At 39.0% G+C, this 21,711-nt stretch overlaps 1 protein-coding gene across 7 annotated transcripts in view; it reads right to left on the reverse strand.

Moving 5' to 3' along the window:
- PTPRD (protein tyrosine phosphatase, receptor type, D) overlaps window positions 1–19,299 on the reverse strand; it is a 462,557-nt gene extending 443,258 nt beyond the window's left edge. For all 7 annotated transcript variants that reach the window (XM_011969903.1, XM_011969901.1, XM_011969904.1 and 4 more), the window contains exon 1: window positions 19,130–19,299. In XM_011969903.1, coding sequence (XP_011825293.1) covers window positions 19,130–19,193 — 64 coding nt within the window. In that variant the 5' untranslated portion in view covers window positions 19,194–19,299. The remainder of the gene's footprint in view (window positions 1–19,129) is intronic.
- Between the last annotated feature and the right edge of the window lie 2,412 nt (window positions 19,300–21,711).

Consider the following 21,711-nt stretch of genomic DNA (forward strand, 5'->3'; position numbering starts at 1 on the left):
CCTCCGTCTCCCAAAGTGCTAGAATTACAGGTGTGAGCCACCGCGCCCAACCTGATTCTTCAATATGTTACAAATCTCATAATAAAAATCTTAGGAACCTAGGTATGTGTGTGTGCTTTTTATTTATAAAACGGAATTTGAGAGGATTAAAAAGACTTAACAGCAACAACAACAATAACAAAACACAACTTCTCCTGCATAACTGTTAGTGCCAGCATTTCAGGGTCAAACATTTGATCTGAAATTTGGTATCCAGTTTGCTCTTCAACTGAGTCTCCAATGGTCCACTTAAAATCTTTATCCACTACACATAACTTGGAGGACTATGGTGAGAATGAGTGAGGCCTGACCTGTCTGGTACACAGTGACTCAATTTCAGGCTTTGAATCAATTAATCCTATCAGAATGCTACAAGTCAGAGTATCCTGGTAGGAAATTTACTATTGGCCATATCAATGAATAACAGCCCTACGTTTAAAGCCTAAGGTGGATCAGATGAGAAGTGGGCCACAAACTTAAAGAGATGATGTAAATGATCTACTTGTTCTTGGACTTCCATCACTTCAGGAGAAAATTTTTGTGTCTCAGTTATCAGTGCCATCAAGAGCAATGATTATTTTCCACATTGTAATCAGAGTAATCCTAACAAAGCACAAATATAATCATATTTACCTTTCCCCTTTAACAGCTTATTGGGTTTTTTTTTTTTTTTCTTCCATCACAGCCTCCTTTATTCTGCCCTTTGCAGACACTATATTCCTTTGAGCCTTGGTACAAGCTGTTTTTTCTGCCTGTTGGATCTTAAATCCCAACATCACTAGCAAACTCCTAAATATTCCCGTTGCTTCCAGGAAGCCTGACCTCCAGAGGGGCTTGGTGCGCAGTAGAATACCTCCCCATTATAGGATCTCTGTACAAGAGTTTTTTTCCTAATCCTTTATATTTCCTCCATTCATTCCCCTTGCTATTCCTAGAATCTGCCAGGCAAGGTCGTGCCCTAGGGTCTTTGGACTGGCTGTTTTCCTGGCCTGGAATACTCCTCCCCATGGCTAACTTCCCCACCTCTTTCAAATCTTTGCTTAAATGTCACCTTCTCACTGACCTGACTACCCAATTTTAAATCACATCTGAACCCCTACCCACCCCCAACACACACTATCCTGATTTCCCTTACTCTGGTCTTTCTCCATCCATAATACTTAGGTCACCTTTGAACACATAATATACTTTCCTATTTATCATTCGGATTGTTTGTTATATTTATTGTTCTACTTCATAATTTAGAGCCCCCTAGAATGTGACCTTCATGGTGGAAGATTTTTTTTTTTTTTTTGTCTGTCTTGGTCACTGTTGTATCTCAAAAGCCTAGAATAAAAAGAATATCTCTGAAATGAGTGAATTGCTTAAGGACCATATATATAAAACATTCAAGAAGAAAGAGAGGAAGCTCACACTTTCAGGACCTGAACAGTATCTGTGAGTTAAAATGTGAATGCAGAAAAGATCTATGGGAGAAAAAAAAAAAAAAATAGCTGGTGTAAATTTAAGGTAGCAAATTAGAAGGTGTTATCAACTAAGCTCAGTAGAAAAAGCAAATCCTACAGCTACATTGACCAATTATGAGCCTCCAATCACTGCCAGGACCTCACACACATTATCACAGTTAATTCTCACAGAACAACTGCAGGATGGGGTTCTCACACCCATTTCACAGATAAGCAATCTAAGATTAGCCTGGAAGCTACAGACCCTACCTGTTCCCATTTTGCCATCATACCACCAGCACCCAGCGATATGCTGGCAGGCAGTAGGTACAGAATATATAGAAGCTGTATAAAATTTAAAAATACATATGCTCAGAGAGGTTAACAAACTTGCCCAAGAACACTTATCCAGTAAATAGCAAAATACAGGATGTGAACTCAGATCATTTTATTTAAAAACCAATGTTCTTCCCACCATACCATATTTCTTCTAATTAAAATTATAAAACATATACGGACCTACAAAAAATGCAACAGGGAGGCCAGCTATCTACCACAGTCTTTCCACAGGGCATCTTAACATGAGAGAAAAACATAAACTGATATTCCTAATTAGTGTCACCACAATGATCAAGCAACAATCATGTTTCATTTGATCTCTTTAATATTGAGACAGGCAAGGTACAGTCTAGAGAGAATTACAGCAAGATAGATGAGTTTAAAGTTTTAGCATCAAATGTTTAACCTTCAGACAATTCAAAAGTCATTTTCACAGAAATAGTACACAGACATTACAGTATCAGTAAATTCCTGCTTCTACTTAGCCACTCACATGGGCAGTGCCCTTCGGAGCACTGGCCTTTGAAATGCTAATTCACTGGCTGAACTACTGTTTACCTGCTCTTCAGCCTTAGCAGGTCTGTGGCTTCACATTGGGTAGCCACAGCAGTCTCTAAGATAAAAAAGGAGCTCTGGCAACCAAGCTATTTAATTGCAAAAACCGCGATTACTTTTGCACCAACCTAATAATCTAATAACTTGACTCCAGAGGATGGATGAAACCAGAAGACGGGGGAGGGAACTTCTCTCCCAGCCTTGGGCTAGGAGGAGCTACCTAAGGTAGCTGGCATTGTTAGCACCTACAAGGAGAACCAAAGGATTTAAAAGAATAATTCATCATCCCAAATCGTAATTGTGGTTAAAGTACTTCAAATTTGTCCTTCTGCTTTACATTTTAGTGTAAGATACCAGGTAATAGAATCCATTCTCTAATTCACTTTACACAAACAGAATCAGCCCAAATGTTGGCTGCCAGTTCCTTCTTACATTTCCTATTGTTAAGCACAGAAATGGCTGGAAACGGCCGGTATTGAGAAATTTTATTCATTTCAATTCTACAAATTTCTAGAGGCCCTACACAGAGACTGAAAGCCTGTGGTCGCAGATAAGATCCATCTCAAAGATGTACTTCCTTTAGCCTCAGTATTATTGTTACTTAATGATTTGTAATTCAAGCCAATACGTCACATATAAACGTAGATTTTAAGCTTCACTAGGAAAATCAAAAGATCTGGAGCATGCACTCCCAAATGAGAAGAGGATGGGTGGCTGCTTCCCTCAAGAGATACACCACAAACTTTCCAAACAGCTGAAATGGCCTACCTCAATCATGAATTTTACTTTCCTGGTCACGGTGGGCATCTGTGTTACCCCTGGCTGTATGGAAGGCCCAGTATTGGAATGTGAGGGGTTGGGGTTGAGGTGGAATCTGAGATGAATAAATAAACTTGTCTGAGAATTGAAAATTTTAGGCTGGGCACTCTGAGAGGCTGAGGGGAGCAAACAGCTTAAGTCCAAGGGTTCAAGACCAGCCTAGACAACATGGCAGAACCCCATGTCTACAAAAAAATACAAAAAACTAACCAGGCATGGTGGCATGTGCCTGCAATCCCAGTTACTGGGGAGGCTGATGGGGTGGCAGGACTGCTTGAGCCCAGAAGGCAGAGGTTGCAGTGAGCTGAGATTTTACCTGTACCCCATCCTGGGTGACAAAGTGTGTCCCTGTCTCAAAAAAGAATGAAAGAAAGTAAGTTTAGACAAATACATCTAAAAGTAACATATGAAAACTAGGATATCTTCCAAAAACCATATCAATGCGCATTAGGTGTGTTGTGGGGAGAAGCAGGGATGGAAGAGAAATACACAAACTGTATCACCTCCAACCTACTTCTCATCCTCCCTGGCTGTCTCTTCTATGACTCATCAAGTACTTATAAAGTCAACTCATCATAACATCCTGCAAATTCTACCACTTGAATAAGTTCTGTATAGGGTCCTTTGGTATCCTATATTCAAAAACACAGTTCAAACCCTCAGGACCCTCATTCTATTTGATTTCACAGCAGTCTCCTAACTGGTCTTCCAATGCATCCTCCACATAGCTGCCAGTGCCTACTGAAAATCCAAGTCAGGCCACAACACTTCCCAGTTTAAAACTTTCACTGGCTTCCCTAGTAATTTGTAATACTCAGCCTCACCTGAGAATAAACTGAGGGGCATTTTTAAAATTACCTATGGCTGATCCTAACTTTCATATGTTTTTATTAATTTAGTTGGTGTGGGGCCTACATGTCTACATTCTATTCCAAGTGATTCTGATGTGTTACCAAGTTGAGAATCACTGTTTTACCAGGCAAGTTCCAAGATCATTAGCTTTGCCTTAATGCCCTCCACAATTTCTCTGTCTCCAGCACACCTATGAACATTCCCTATAAATTCCAGTAAGGAACTTCCTCCTTGTAGCATCCTGTGCATACATCTACTTCCTGCACTGAATTCCCTTTATTGTGATTATCTTTTTATTACCTTTGCCACTAGTCTGACAGCAGTGACTTGGCTGTATCTTCCTTACACCTCAAATGCCTGCAACAGAGAGCACTAAATAAGAATGGATGAAGATAGCAGAAAAAGGTGGACCTGGAAGAGGAGGTGAGGCCTCAAAGGCAAAGCTATGAAGTGAGAAAGGGAGAAGGGGAGAATGTTTGTAAAGCTGGAAAATCAGAAAGCACTTTTTGGGCTAGCAAAATGTTGGTGATCATAATTTGTTAAAGCTTTCTTTAGGCTATAAAAAGGAATCTAGTGGCCTGAGTAAATACACCAAAGGGATTTAAGCCAATTATTCCCTGCCCAATAGGGGTGTCAGATTCATTTGTTAAACTACAAGCTCTCCAGAGAAAATAGATCCCAGAATACAAGTAATTGTTTTATTACAATTATCATAATACCCCTTCTGTTTCCCTCTCACTGCAAATCAGAACAATTGAAATGAAAAAGAATTATGTGTTGTTCAGCTGCTAAATAGTCTTTTTATATCCCTTTTCTGATGTAGTTTTGATTATTTCAGAAACAGTAGTTCTCCACAGTGCTTTCTGCTGCTTACAGCAAATGAGTCACACTGTGGGGCTCTCACTCTTTCCCTTGAGATTTTACTCCATAGTTGAAGAGACTTCACTATAGTCATTTTCCTTCATATTAAGGCAAGAGTTTTGTTTAATCTAATTAGTCTGCCTTCTCCACACAATTCTAAACAACCTCAGTCCTTACAAGAATATAGGTATGCCCTTCCTACATCTGCAGAAACGTGTGCCTCCTATTTACTGCCAGGACAAACCATTCAGTCGGTTCTTAAATTTTCCCATGTGAGCCAGGGATTCCAATTCCAAATCTTCTCCTTCCCACCTCCCACAAAAGCTTTCCAGTTTGCTGGCATGATGGAGCGTAGTGTTATTTCTGGGCATTTGCTGCTGGATCAATGGTGTTTTCTCATTAGTTTTACTTTGCTTTTGATTTATAAGCACCAAAATGGTACACAGTATATCTATACCAGAAGTACCTATAATGTGACCAAATTCACCATGACTTTTGTGCTTTTATTTGCCTTTATGAAACCCAAGCTCAGGCTTCGATATCCATGATTACAAACTGTTTCTTCACAGACCCCTTACAACTTTCCCAGCAAAGGTAACACTTTCCGGCCCTTTTTTCCTCTTATTTAAGATTTTCATAGCTCCAAGTGTCAGGCACACTGTGCAATGAAAACTACCCCTCAGCTGATAAATTATTCATTTTTCAGGACTTCGTAATTTGAAATGGCACTAACAGCTGAATACCTGAAGCACCCCCAAAAGACATAAAGAGCAATAACATGTAAAGCTTTCTCTGCATAAATTTTAAAGGTTAAGTGCCATTAGACATCTATGTTTATCAAGAGATGTGCTCCTTGAACTTATTTCTTCTAATTAATCTGATCCCAATAAACATTACTAACAAAACAAAGTGATAAAGGAGGCTAATCAAACTAATTTCTTCCCTTTAACTAACCTCATCAGGTTAAAACAAGGTCCTCTGCTGATATTCTTTACCTTCCCCTGTTTGATGAGGAGTTGTAGGTGAGTAAAGTCAAAAGTAGGGGTGGTCAAACTAGGATTCTTGAACAATCTGGCCCATTGCACGTATTTTTAAATAAAGTTTTATTGGAACACTGTTTTACCCATTTATTTTGAATTGGCTGTGGCTACTTTCTTGTTACAGTGGCAGAGTTGAACAGCTGTGATAGAGACCCGCAAAGCCAACAATACTTACCATATAGCCCTTTACAGAAAGCATTTGCTGAACTCTGATCAAAAGGTATGCAAAAGTATAAGCCTTTTAAAATGTTAGCCCCAAGTAGGGCTTTAGCTAATGTATATCAATGTGTTCATTTACTCTTAAAAAAAAAAAGAAAAGAAAAGAAAGAAAGAAACAAAACCTTGCATTTAAAACACCATCTGTGTTACAGTTCCAGAGGAAACTGCAGGTCTAAGATTGTTCCTCAAGCTGGTAGGTGCTTCATTTTGATAATAATCACTATGTGTTTCGGTTATTTATTGCTGTGTTATAAACCCCTTCAAAAATGGCTTAAGGCAAAGATTTCTTTGTGCATGATTCTTCCCTCCAGGCCTCAGCTAGAAATTTCTAAACTCCATCTCCCATATAGTCACTCACATGGCTTACAGTCATGAAGAAGAGGATGGACTCTGGCTGGAATGCCAAGATGGCTTGGCTCGTGTATCTGGCTCCTCACCTGGGACAGCTGCAACAGGTGTGGGCTGGCTGAGTATTTCTCTCTTTCCGTGGGGTCCATTCAGCAAGGCAGCTGGGCATCTTGCTATGATGACTCAATATGCCAGAGAGTTCAAGTAGAAGCTTCCAGGCTGCTGAAGGGCCAGGCCCAGAGCTGGTACACTATCATTCCTGAACCCTTCTATTACTGATCAAAGCCAGTCAGGGGACTAACCCACATTCAAGGAGTGGGGAAACGGACTACACCTTGACTAGAGTAGAACTGTAAAATATTTTGGCCATGATTTCCAATTTACATACCATGATGATGAGTAGAGTGACAGCACGATTATAATGACAAAATCTTGAAAGCATACCTTACTGCTGACAATTTATAATCAAACTGACAAATAAGAATAAGAAAGCCTAATAAAAAAATGGAAATCATTTTACAATGAAACGCTAGTCACACAGAAATCAAAATTTTCCAAATTGATGTGTGTGTGTTTTTTTTTTTAATTGAAATTGGACAGAAGCCATTCTAAAAGCCATTAGGTGCTTCTCAATTCTTACACAGTGTGTAAGTTGTGACTATGACATAACTTTCCTCCATGACTCTAGGGCCTCAAGATAACTATCATTGAGGGGCGTAGGAATTACAATGAACCTGGGTGACTCTGGGCCTGATGCTCAATGGCATCGCTTGGGCCCTCTGGCTGCTGTGCATTTTGAGCTCTTTTCAGCTGTTCTGCCTCTTCTCTGGACAGGGAATCATGAGAGTGTGTTCTAGGTCCTTCCCCATCACCTATTCACCTTTTTGCTCTAGGCAGGTCATCTACTCTGACCCTTTGATTTTTTTTTAATCTGAGAAGTGAGGAGGATAAAAGTTATGTTGCCTACTCTTAGAATTTTCAGGAACAAATGAGATTAAGAAGATAAAGTGTTTAAATTGGCCGGGCGTGGTGGCTCACGCCTGTTATCCCAACACTTTGGGAAGACGAGGCAGGGGGATCACCTGAAGTCAGGAGTTCGAGACTAGCTTCCCCAACGTGGCAAAATCCCGTCCTTACTAATAATACAAAAATTAGCCAGGCATGTTGGCACATGCCTGTAATCCTAGCTACTCGAGAGGCTGAGGCACAAGAATCGCTTGAACCCGGGAGCCAGAGGTTTGCAGTGACCCAGGATCGTGCCACTGCACTCCAGTCTGGACGACTGAGATTCCGTTTCAAAAAAAAAAAGAAGATAAAGTGTTTAAATCATCATTCAAGTATTCAAGTGAGAGGTATCACAATCACTGTGTAAGATAAAATTCATTTTATTGATAGAAAATAAAATATTAACAAAAGTAATATATCATCAAATAGTTAATATCATCATAATGGCTAATGTTTATTTAGCATTTACTATGTGCCAGGCATAGTACTAAACACCTTACATTGGTTAACCTGCTTTCATCTTTACAGCAATCCTATAGTTATCATCTAGTACTCCAGACAACAAAAACGGAGACATAAAGTGATAAGGCAATCTGCTTCTGGTTTTACAGATACACACAGAACTACGATTTCTCTTTCCCAATTCGCACAGCTGATTTCAAGGGCTTGTGAAAGGTCTATCACATTTCTAATAAAATTTCTCCCTTCTAAATCCCATATTAATTAGAAGGGCAGCACCTATCTCTCCTAACCTCTGCTCCAACGTTCTGTTCCAAAGCTTTCACAAGCAACATCAGCACTTCCCAGCTGGGTGATTTTGCCCCCAGGGGACAGTTCTCAATGTTGACAGATCATCTGGTTGTCACAACTGGGCTGTAAGCTCCTTTCTGGGTAGAATTCCTTGATATGAAAAATCATCTCAATAGGTCAAAAATGTTAAACAGCTGATTTCTCCATATATTGAGTATTACTCCGTGTGTGTGTGTGTGTGTGTGTGTGTGTGTGTGTGTGTGTGGAGAGAGACAGAAAGGAATGAAAACTGAACCTCACAGGACTTCACATTCAAGATCTTATTTAAATATCATAGGAACCTGTGAGAGCTATGAGCATCACCAAAGGGTCAGAATTCTCCTACCTATTCTCAACTCCCCTCCCAGGAGAACTGAGAAAATTGCTCCTGGTAGGCAAGGGAGCCATTATTTAAGGCAAATCTGGTTACTAACACCATCTACTATTTTAGATAAAACATTTAAGTTATGGTTTCATAATCATTTTATGTATTACCTTACACTCCCATTGGTCTTAAAACAAATCCAAATATGTTAAATCATATAAACAATAAAGGGTTTTTTTTTTCTTAAATGGAAGAAGTTTACCAGGAAATATTTTATTTAAAAGCTTTAATCTATATAGGGACTCCAACCTACAAATCACTTAGGAATCCTATTGCTGTAATTTTGACAAAATGGAAACATACAGGGAAAAGCCCTATTGAAGTTCCTCTCTTCCCTGCAATTCTATGTCGACCATCACCCTCCAATTACAGCCTTACTTTACGAATGTACCCACCTTCACTATCTTGCAGCTATGGATATTGATGAAGGAAAGTGTAGACTTAATCACAGCTTTCCAATGTAAAACTATCATCTGCTTTAAAGAAAAGAAAAAAAAAACTGGCCAGAGATAACGAGCTAAAAGCAGACATTTGTGCTTTTATTTACCAAAGTCTTTGGTGTTCTAAGTCTATATTGGCTGGTGCAAAGAAAATTTCAGTTAAGCTGTTTAGACAGTGAGTTTATAACTTGATTAGGAGGTTGTACCAAACTTTCAATGCACTATTTGTAGAAAAATATATATACATTTTGTTCTAGTAGAGAACAGTAGTACCCAACTCAAGGTTCATAAATAGATGTCCCAATAATATATCTGTTTCCCTACACAGATTCTTAATACCTAGCCCAGCAATACAAACTCTTTATAAGACCTCCAGGGCCCCATGATCTGTCTCCTGGACCTTATTTTGTCCTTTGAACACACTAGGCTCCTCCTTGCACTAAGGTCTTTACAGTCACTCCCTATCTGCCTGGATACTCTGAACTCAATTTTTTTCATAGCTAGACCCTTCGCATTCTTCGGCTCAAGTGTTGTATCTCACTCAGCAACACCTTCCTTGACATTTGACAAACAAAAGCAAGTCCTATCCTCTCCCTTCATATTCTCTTTCACTCTCATATTACATTGTGCTGTTTTAAGATCTTTGCAGCATTTATCACTCTCCAAAGTCACACCGTTCAGTGACTTGTTGCCCACAGCCATGGCTTGCTGTACTTCTCCTTTCTCCACAACATCCCAACTAGAATATAAATTCTGTGGCAACAGGAATCTGGATCTGGCTTATTGGAGGTAGTAGTCATGTGTTAAATGCTAAAAGTATAACACAGTAGTCATGTGTTAAATGAAAAGTATTATTACTTTTAAATGAAATGTTATTTAAATTTGTTTTAAAAGATAAATACAGATATTAGAGGAGTTTGCATCAACCTAAAATCACTGTAGGTTAAAGGTTTAAATGACTTTTTTTAGTGACAAACAATGGCATTTTATTTTTCTCTCCCTCCTTTATAAGCATCTTAAAAAGGTTTAAGTATATGTTTCTTTATATATTTGTCTTAACACACAAAAAAAAAAACTAAGAAAGAAAAAGTCCTTGGTTTAGTAGATTTGTTATACTTTGTGTACTTTTAGCTTAAAAGTAATAGACTGTGTGCTATTTTTTAACCTGAAGATACAAGTACTTAGTGTATCTTAAAGTCAGATTTAATAACTGTAGTGATTATAAATAACTGCCACAGTACTATGTTGACTTTTGCAAACCTATCACTAATTGTGCAGTGAATTTAAAACTTTTGTGAGAGAACAAAGCTAAATTGTAATGTCTTTTGTAGTGAGGCACTGAACTTCATTTAGTTTTAAACTGATTCTGGATTCCACATTTTTAACAGATATTAACAAAAAGATGAGTTTAAATAAAACTGTCTGAACTTCATGATTAAAAAGTGAAATTACAAGAATGAGTAAAGATAAATTTGGGGGGAATTTATAAAACGCCATGTTAAAAACAAAGGATTACTTACAAGGTATTGAATACACTTTAGCTCCCTTAACTTGGTTTTGTCCTTCACTCGAAACTTTAACAATCTGTTGGTGGTTCAAGTTTTAGAACAATCCTTCTTCACAAAAGTCAATTTAAAAAAATGTTTTTAAATGTCAAGCAGGCTAGCCTCCTTAACCTCTATCACCCCAGTTCCTTGTAGCAAATCTTCTCCGTAACTTCCAACCAGCCTCTTAACAGATCTCAAGGCCGCTCTGGCTGGCCTCCCTCCAAGCATTTTTCCACCATGCAGCCTCATTGATTTTTAACAATGTAAATGTCTTCCTATAGCAGCTTAAAAATAACTCAGTGATTCCTGCAGTTCATAGAATAAAAACCAAGACTTTGAACAAGGTTTAGGAAGCCTTGTCTTAGCCAGTCTCCACCACTTAGCCAGGTGCACTTATTTTTATCATGCCTGTAATTCCAGCACTTTGGGAGGCCAAGGTGGGTGGAGAGCTTGAGCCCAGGATTCTGAGACCAGCCTGGGCAACTTGAGGAAACCCCGTCTCTAAAACAAATACAAAAATTAGCTGGATGTGATGGCATGTGCCAGTAATCCCAGCTACTAGTGATGCTGAAGTGGGAGAATCACCCAAGCCCCGGAGGTCGAGGTTGCAGTGAGCCAAGATCGCATCACTGCACTCCAGCCTGGATAAGAGAGTGAGACCCTATCTCCAAAATAAATAATAATAGCTAAAAATAAGTGCATTTAAAAACTGGTAAAATCCAAATAACACATATAGTTAACAGTATTGTGCAAAAGTTAACTTCCTGGTTTTGATAATGTACTGTGATTATGTAATACGTTAATATTAGGAAAACTGAATGAAAGCTACACGGGAAATTCTTGTATGATTTTTGTAACGTCTTTTAAGCATAAAAATTATTTCAAAATAGAAAAACTAAATCACTCCCTCAGGAAAGCTGTGTATTACTTTTCAGAACAGATGAGCCACTTGGCTGCCTATTTTCTTCCCTTATACTTGTTACTGTTAGAAAATGTAAATTTTAAAAATTAATGTGAAATATTTGGCTATGCAACTAGAGTTTAAGCTTTTCAGGGGCAGGGATCATATTGTTTTCTCTCCACATTTTATCCTCAGTAGTTACCTCAATGCTTGGCACAGGAAATGTGTCCAATAAACATTTATAAATGAAAGACATGAATGAACCAATCAGTCAATGTCCTCTGAAATCATAAATGTATGTAAATATACATACTGACATTTTTAAAAGATTCTGCTCAAATTGTGAAGTTAATGGGATAATATATGCCAACAGAGATCTAAACATAGATGCTTCTAATTTGGAAATGATACAAGCTAATGAGAAAAAAAAAAGGCATGATAGCAACTAATAACATTTAGTGAATATTTAATCCTATTATTCAAAATGCTTTACAAACAGTTATTTCCTTAGTCCTTATGATAACTATATCAAGTGTGTGCTATATTTATCTTCATTTTACAGATGAGAGACAGATAGAGATTTGTACCCTGCCTGTGGTCACAGTAATTATGCAGCAGAGGCAGGATTTGAACACAAGCACTCTACTATAGGGTCCACATTCTTTATGCATTACTTATGCATTACTTACTGCCTGGAGAGAAAGTCTGAGAAGATTGCTTGAGAGCATCCTAAACACTAGCTATGAATTCTGAAGATAGATTATAGGCTGGTATAGGTCCACACTGTTTAAAATTTTTATATTCCAACCACTTCACACAGAGCTTTCCATATAGCAGACAGACACACACACACACACATTCACACGTACGTTTGGTGAAGAAGTAAGTGAAGCTAAAGCAAACTGAAGAAAAAATAAAATATTAATTACAGGTTAAAGAACTGGTTCTAAAGGGGCATCTCCATCCAATCACAGGACTTTTACCTTTAATTCTTCACTTCAAAACAGAGGCTGGCTTGGAGTTTCTGAATTAACAAGAAACACATCTATGTGGGCAAGAGGGGATGAGGCTCCCAAGTAAGTCAAGGTTACTTGAAATGGGTCAGGTACAGCCGGGTGTGCTGGCTCAAGACTATACTCCCAGCACTTTGAGAAGCTGAGGCTGGCAGAACACTTGAGTTCAGGAGTCCAAGACCAGCCTGGGCAAGATGGTAAAACCCATCTCTACAAAAAAATACAAAAATTAGCCAAGAAGGCCGGGTACGGTGGCTCACGACTATAATCCCAGCACTTTGGGAGGCTGAGGCGGGTGGATCACCTGAAGTCAGGAGTTCGAGACCAGACTGGCCAACATGGAGAAACTCGGTCTCTACTAAATATATATATATGTATATATGTGTGTGTGTGTATGTATGTATATATGTATATATACACACACACATATATACACATATATGTATACACACACACACACACATATATATAAACTAGCTAGGTGTGGTGGTGGGCACCTGTAATCCCAGCTACTTGGGAGGCTGAAGCAGGAGAATTGCTTGAACCCAGGAGATGGAGGTTGCAGTGAGCCGACACGGTACCACTGCACCCCAGCCTCGGTGACAGAGTGAGACTCCATCTCAAAAAAAAAAAAAAAAAGATTAGCCAAGCATGGTGGTGCGTGCCTATAGTCCCAGCTACTAAGGAAGCTGAGGTGAGAGGATGACTTGAGCCCAGGAAGTGGACGCTGCAGTGAGCAAAGATTGTGCCACTGCACTAATCCAGCCTGGGCAGTAGAGCCAGACCCTGTCTCAAAAAAGAAAGGGAAAAGAAAAAAGCAATAGATCAGGTACATAGTAACTGAATGAGAGGAAAATGAAAGAAGTTAAGAATGTTAAGGGAAAAAAAACCAGGAGATCACACAACAGTAGACTCAAATACCACCAGACTATTACAAAGAATAAGAATTAGTTCACAAATACTTTTGATATTGTTCCATCCTTAGAGTTTAGGGCCTATTCCCAAATAGAGATAACAAACAGGTCATACTTTGGAATTGTTTTAAAAAGCAAGTCCTACTACACTCAATAAAAAATGCTTTGAAGTGTACACATGTGTTGATTTTGTGACATATTCTTAATCTTACTAGGTAGCTACAGCTCTGCTGGGAGCAATTAATTCAAAAAGCCACAGAAACTCCACAATGAGGCTACAGGATCGGTAAAATAGCTGGAATACTTTCCTTGCTGCAGGCAGCTGGGTGTTGCTAATTTAGCTACTTTAAAGTGAGGGGAGGAAGGAAGAGGGAGTAATTTTGCCACATCTCTATTAATTTAGAAGGCATTGATAAACATGGTTACATGTTTATCATGTAAACATACAGGTTACTTTCAGGTTATATATACTAAAGGGACTCTAATCAAAGAACTAGGGTAAGCAGAAATTGCTTTTTGTTTTGGTTTAGGTATGTTTGTTTGTTTTGAGACAGGGTCTCTCTCTGTCACACAGGCTGCAGTGCAGTGATGTCATCCTAGGTCACTACAGCCTTAAACTGGGCTCAAGCAGTCCTCTCTCGTCAACCTCCCAAGTAGCTAGGACTACAAGTATGTGCCACCACAACCGGCTATTTTTTTCCCTTGTTTTAATAACTTTAGTGAGATATAATTCAAATACCATACAGTTTTCCCATTTAAAGCATACAATTCAATGCTATTTAGTATATTATGTTTATACTCAGTACTATCACCCTAATCTAACTTAAGAACATTTTGGGGGCCGGGCATGGTGGCTCATGCCTCTAATCCCAGCACTTTGGGAGGCTGAGGCGGGCGGATCAACTGAGGTTGCGAGTTCGAGACCAGCCTGACCAATATGGAGAAACCCCATCTCTACTAAAAATAGAGAAAAAATAGCCAGGCATGGTGGCACATGCCTGTAATCCCAGCTACCAGGGAGGCTGAGGCAGGAGAATCGTTTGAACCCAGGAGGCGGAAGTTGAGGTGAGCCGAGATCACACCATTGCACTCCAGCCTGAGACTGTCTCAAAAAAAATTTTTTTTTTAATTTTTTCCTGCAAGATAATTCATGGTCATATCAATGGCCACTCACTCTCTTTCTCAACAAGCTCACCCCCTACCTTCAGCTTTCTGAAGAGGCACTGTATTACTGTGTTTACCTACAGTAAATTTCTATAGTTCCTTCCTGTGAACCGCTCAACAAAATGTATATAAGAGGCAACCGTACAAACAGCGGAAACACCTTCTACTATCCATTCTACCCAAGCCAAATTAATTTTAAATGTGTAATTCTAAGAAGCTTTTTTTTAACCACTTGACTAAAGCAGATATGCTTTATATTTCCCCTCTTGATCTTCAATTTAATGCACGGAAGCAAGGGTTTATAAGAACTCTTACATATAGGACTTTGCAGAGAAGCAAGCTGGAGACTTTAACTTGCTACAAGAAAACCTGGCTTATCCACTATCCAAATTTTGATAATCTCTAGGTCAAATTAAAAAAACAAAACAAAACAAAAAAAAACACTTTAGCACAGTGCTTCACACATGTGCTCAATAAAACCGTTTGCTAAATCTTGTTGAATAATGATATAATAACAGCTAACATTCATGAAACACCTACCTTGTGGTATCTACTGATGTATGAGTTTTATGTATCTACTGATGTATGAGTTTATTCAGTAAATCCTCACAAAACCCAGGAGTATTATGTCATGACCATCACTTTCATCCACATTTTAAAAATAGGAAAACTGAATCAAAGAGCACGACTGATCAAAATGACAAAGATGGGAAACTGAGGCTGAGCATGATTTACCAAATGACAGCCAGACTTCAAAACCAGACTATGGCTTCAGAGTTCACACTCTAAACCATCACTCTATGCTGCCCATCAGGAAATACTTAAGGTAACAAATGATTACCTTGCAACACAGATGTCAGTCTCTGCTCTAATGTCAAAGAAATAAAGAAACTCCATGGGCTAGAGTGATATAATACCAAAGGGGGTAGAGGAGGGACTCACTGTTTCCATAAGGGACAGATATATTGCGAGTATATAGTGACTACAGCAAGGCTCTTTAACAATAAGGAAGGAGAATGAGGAAGTATTCACAATCTGAAGTGGAACAATGACAAAAAGCAACAAGTAAATGGATGAACTAAACCATCTGAGGAATTAAATTATCAACGGTGTGTCTCTATAATTTAAAAAAAGTTTTATTTCTGAGATTACGTAAACACTCAGGTCTAATTATAATGACCACAGCGTAAACTCAGGTCTAGAATGTAAGAGTATGCTACAAATGATTTCGTTAGAGTGAAACTGGTCTGACAAAGAAGATGCTAACAGCTGGTTCTTGGTCTGTATTTAGTTTTTCCTTTCTAAAGACTGGTAAATTGCAAACTAACAGAAGCTATTATGAAAACTCCTCCAGAAGAAAAACATTCACCTGAGGATTACATTACTATAATCTACATGAATCTTTAATTTGCATGCATGTTATAGTTGAATGGTTCTCGAAGCACTACCTAAACCACAAAACTGGTTGGCCAGCTCTGAAGAAGAGCTACTTGTGCTGCTCGAAGAGAAGTAGCATATGCCTCTCCCTGAGATCACAGGTCTACTGTCCAGACATGCATTCAAGAAACAACAAGCAAAATCATCTGAGCCATTCAAGACACCAGAATGAACAGAAATCAGATACAAACACACGTCTAGCTTTTTAAAATAATAGTGGATAGATATATAGGGCATTTTAAACTGGCAATGGCAAAGACAATAATTTTCTGCTGAGGGATATTATCACAATTTTCCAACCTAGGTTTGAACCAAGGCTCATAAGAGCTCTCCTCCTTAATGCAACATCACACCCAGTACTTTGCTATGACATTCTATACAGCAGATTATAACCCTGACTCCCAGGCTTTTTGGAGTTAATCATTTCCAAAGAGAGTGAGTTGGGCACATTAGATTAACATGGCAAACTAGAGTGGCTTCTTTCCATTCCCACCCCCATAGAGTCTTCTTTTTCAAAGGAGGACAAACATTTGAAAAAATTATTTCAGAGTTCCAAAATGGCTCTGACAAGCTACTGTTAATAACTCTTGATCCTTTGGATCGGTACAAAACACAGTTAGGTAAAAGGGAAAACAAAGAAGGCCAGATGTGCTAATGAAGACATAAGGAAATACATCAGTATTTCTGGTAGTATTTTATTGCCTGGGTAGGCAATAAAAGCCTGAAAAATATTATCTTTATATGATAGTGAATAAATCAAATGTTTCTTTAGTGTTACTTATAACTTTATCTTTGAGTGTTTGAAGAAAAGGTAATGACAGTATTTGATAAGTTATAATCTGGATCCTATTTTACCAATTGTTTTTAAACATTTTTAGTGACTGAAATATCTCCAACTCTACCATGTGCTTTCACAAACCACAAATATCCTCTGGTAGATTGCAAATGGATATTCCTTTTTCTTTTAAAATGTACCTTAAAAGATATGGTTAAATTTTCCTCTTTCGTCAATAACTTTCAGAATACACATGCTATTCAAGAGTGCCAAATGAATCTGTGAAAAGGAAAATATACTACATGGAGGCTGATTAGACAAGGACAAAGCTAATCAAAATTGATTTGGCAAAGTTGAAGCCTGTTTCCTCTTTTTAGCTATAATGGGAAGGGTGAGAGAGAGTAGATTCTTTTTCAAGTGACATCTTAAGGTTGAAAGCTCGTATCACAAAACATATAGCATGATAAATATCTTAACTAAAAATTGCTAACAACGGCCTTTGTGATTTCTTTTGCAAGACTACACAGCGTAAGAAGTGTGATGAAGAAGAGGAAGACGGAGGAGAAAACCAGTAAGATGACGGTTATCTGCATAAAAGATTGTTTTTTCAAACATAATTTTAAAAGTCTTCCTTTCTCAACTCCACATCTGTCTGCCACTTTTCACCAGAGAATTAAGCAAAGGCAGCACTGCTCAGTAGAAGAACGTTTTTGCTTATCTGGAAAGGTAACTTCATGGACATACAATAATTATATCTAGTAACTTTAAGAAACCCTGTAGCTATGATCTGACATTAAAGTAGGCTCCCAGGGTCTAAATGGACTTCTGCCAAAAATTAACAATGGTGAAACAACTTACTTTTGCACTCCAGCCAAACAAAAATAATAAAACCATAGTCTCAATTTCTCTTTAATAAACTAAATTTAGATTTCACCTTTAAAATAAGCTTTGATATAAAAGGCTTTAAAATAACAAGAACATCTTACATTTGGGTCTTTTCCCAGTTAATTATTTGCTGGCATTAGAATCGAAATTCCTTGGCTTCACCTTAAATTGACACTCCCAAGTGCTAATTAGGAAACTATATACATTATTAACCAGAGAATGTTGTGCTTAAAACATGCATGTTACATATGTATCTTATTATTAATGTTATTCCTTTCACTTTTCAAAATACCTCTGTAGAAAATAGAGCTCCTATTTCAATGAAGCAATTGGTGGCTCGTGAGGGATTTCTTGTCAAAATGCAATTAATAGGAAGGGGCCAAGATGACACAGGATCCTTGTGTTGGAAACATCCTTAACATGAATCAAATTTAATCTCACTGAAATAGTCAGTGGAGAGAAACGTTAATGACTGCAGATGTTACACATTTTGCTGATACTAGGGGATTCCCAAAGAGAATGGCCAACTCACGTATGAACTAAACCACTACCGAGGAACCCCACACGTCAGGGAGTACAAGGCCAAGACATGCCTTTCTCCAGTACTTTCTCTTCCAAAAAGCCGCGGGACAGATGGGAAAATAAATGCATGTAAACAAGGTAGACCTAATGATTTCCTAATTAGGAAAGAGACGTGATCTTCTCATTTATTGTCAAGCTAACTGACCACAATAGCAGTTTCATAAATTGAGTTCATTAATCCAAACTTTGGTGTCTCTAGTCCACAGAATTCTCCTCATACTTCCAGACCCTTCATTCAGCCACAAAGTTGTCAGTTCTGCTTGATTTGTTTGAATACTGTACTCGACGACAGCTGTCGGAAACAGTACATTAGAACAGCTGCTATGACAGCTACAAGGGGCTTGGAAGTTTAATTAGGCTCAATGTGACATTGTGCATTTTTCTAAACAAGGAACGATCCACAAAAATAAAGAAATTTTGAGTGAGTCTGAACAATGTTTACTTATTGGCACCACCAACTGGTTAACCTGTTTGAGTTATATTCTTGGTCTCATAATATCTTTGCTAGCAGGCTGATAAGAGGTATAAAAAAAATAAATAAACAGGAGGAGCAGTTAGATGCACAAGAAAAGGGGTATTAAAAGGGAGAGGAAATGGTGAGGAAGTCACGTCAATAATCTCTTTCAAAGGCTGGCTGGTAGCCAAGGAGGATCCCACAGTGTCTCAGGATTTACTTCCAAAGGAAATGTATTCAGAGGCCCCGAGCCTGGTGCCAACGGCAAACAAAACCACTCATTATGGTCACAGCCCCCTAGAGAAGGGGAGAATGGCTTACTCTCAGCATCCGTGCGGAGGAAGAAAGTGAGGAGCAGCAGCAGCAGCCGGGCTACGTGCACCATCCTGCAGCTTGGCAGCAGCGCGCACGAGCAGCTTGGAATCACTGCCTCCGGAGCCGCAGCGAGTCTGTCCGATCTGAAATTTCAGCTGGAACACTTTCAGAGCCTGAAAGGGGGGAGGCAGAGAAAAGAAAAGGAAGAAAACACAAAGATGTTTAGATTTCTTACTCCTCCCCTCCGGTTCCATCACAATCAGCATGACAGACACAATCCATTGACAATACACAATAAATTGTAATGGTCGTGCTTTGTATTAGGAAGGAAATAACTTGGTTTGTAAAATGTAGGAGTCTTAGGATATCTGGGTTTGTGTTATGTGGGAGCTCTCGCAATCCCAATTTTAGGCCCAATCACCTTGAATTTCATTCTTTGCTTATGCCACCTTTTGGGCAAAGAACCTGAAAAAGAACTGACACTTCTTATGAAACATTACGTAAATACATCAGTGGAAAGAAGCACACCAATGCTATGAGAAAGATTTAAGAGAAGTTCCTCCGTGCAGGATAAAAGTCTATTACTGACACAATAATGGAAGCTGCTTTCTTGGCATCAGGTGAAATGACAGGGCTAATTCAACTTCTCCAGGTAAACAGTAGAGGTTAGAATTTTTTACACTAGCATATTTGGCTTCTTCCCTGAAGACACATCAACGTTCAAATCTAGTTTGGCATCAATAAGTCAAAACAATAGTTAGAATGAGCCTCTTTCATTTAACAGGATTTTTATATGTCTCCTGGGCAATGGTTTAATTTCCTCAATCTTCTCCGTAAAATCAAGAAGCCATAAACTATTTTTAGAGCACCTACTGTGTGCAAGGCATCAAGAGTGACAGCACAAGGAGTCTCAAGGTAGAAAGATGAGTCAGGTTCTATTATTTTTGTTTCCAGATTAGTAGGGAAAATAAAGCAGGTATACCAGATGACTAGTATAATTTAATAAGTGATTAGTTCCAGGAAGGAAAACCAGATAATGCTTAAAAGATAGGATCAAGACTGACATCATGGAAATAGTGTCTCAAACTAGGCCTTGAAGTTTAAGCAGGATTTTAACAAGATGACGAAAAGGCATTCCAGGAATTCTATGCAAAGGCAGGGCAGTGGGAAAGGACCTTTGGAAAACGTGAGTTTCCTGGTTTGGTTGGAACAGGGCCTCCCAAAGGTCAGCATGCATCGGGTCCCCTGGAAGGCTTCTTAGAACAGATGGGTGAGTACCACCGTCACAGTTTGTGGGTCACTAGGTCTGTGGTGGGGATCCAATAATTCAACAATTTGCTTTTTGTTGTTGTTGAGACAGTCTCACTCTGTCACCCAGGTTGTACTGCAGTGGTACAATCACAGCTCACTGCAAACACTGCTTCCCAGGTTCAAGTGATTCTCCTGTCTCAGCCTCCCAAGTAGCTGGAATTACAGGTGCCCACCACCATGCCTGGTTAATTTTTGTACTTTTAGTAGAGACAAGGTTTCACCATGTTGGCCAGGCTGGTCTCAAACTCCTGGCCTCAAGTGATCTGCCTGCCTCAGCCTCCCAAAGTGCTAGGATCACAGGGATGAGCCACCACTCCTGGCCTCCCAAAGTGCTAGAATTACAGGCCTGAGTCACACATTTGCATAAATTTGCACTTCTACATGTTCCTGGGAGATGCTGATGTTGCTAGTCCAGAGATCACACTCTGAGAACCTTCTGGTTGAAGTCATAGGAAACTATCTTCTATTAGGAAAACCAGAAGATGAAACAAAAGAAAATGGTTCAGAGTCAGGCACGGTGGCTCACGCCTGTAATTCCAGCACTTTGGGAAGCCGAGACAGGAGGATCACCTGAGGCCAGGAGTTCAAGACCAGCCTGGCCAACATGGTGAAACTCCATCTCTACTAAAAATACAAAAAAAATTAGCCGGGCTTGGTGGTGTACACCTGTAATCCCAGCAACTCGGGATGCTGAGGCAGGAGAATCACTTGAACCCAGGAGACGGAGGTTTTGGTGAGCCAAGGTCCTGCCACTGCATTCCAGCCTGGGTGACAAGTGAGACTTATTCTCAAACAAAAAAAAAAAAGATTCAGACTTTAAAAAAAAAAAAAAAAGTAGGTCACAGAGAGCCTTGGATGGTGATCTAAGTCAAATGGCCTTTACTCGGCAAACTACAAAAAGAGCTATTTAATGTTTCAGAGCAGAGGAACAACATGGAACTAGGCTTTGGAAAGATTAACTGACAACTGGACCACGGATGATTTAGAGAATGCTATTAGGCCACAGCAAGAGTTCCAGGTGAGAAGTGATACAAGATTTAAGAGTAATGGTGGTCCTGGTAGGAATTAAGAAGGAAGCCAGTGACTGACTGGCTCCAAGCAATCATTTGAAGTATGATTCTTCACGTGTTAAATAATTGTACCTATAGAACCCTCAATAAATCTAGCATAGACTCTTATACAGAGTACACTCTTAATGAAAAATTTAAAAAGAGAGAGTAGATCACATCCTATTGCATCCTCTATCACTGCAGAAAAAATTTGAAAATGACTATCAG

This window comes from Mandrillus leucophaeus, unplaced genomic scaffold (genome assembly GCF_000951045.1).
Source record: "Mandrillus leucophaeus isolate KB7577 unplaced genomic scaffold, Mleu.le_1.0 Scaffold92, whole genome shotgun sequence".
Lineage (NCBI taxonomy): Eukaryota > Metazoa > Chordata > Mammalia > Primates > Cercopithecidae > Mandrillus > Mandrillus leucophaeus.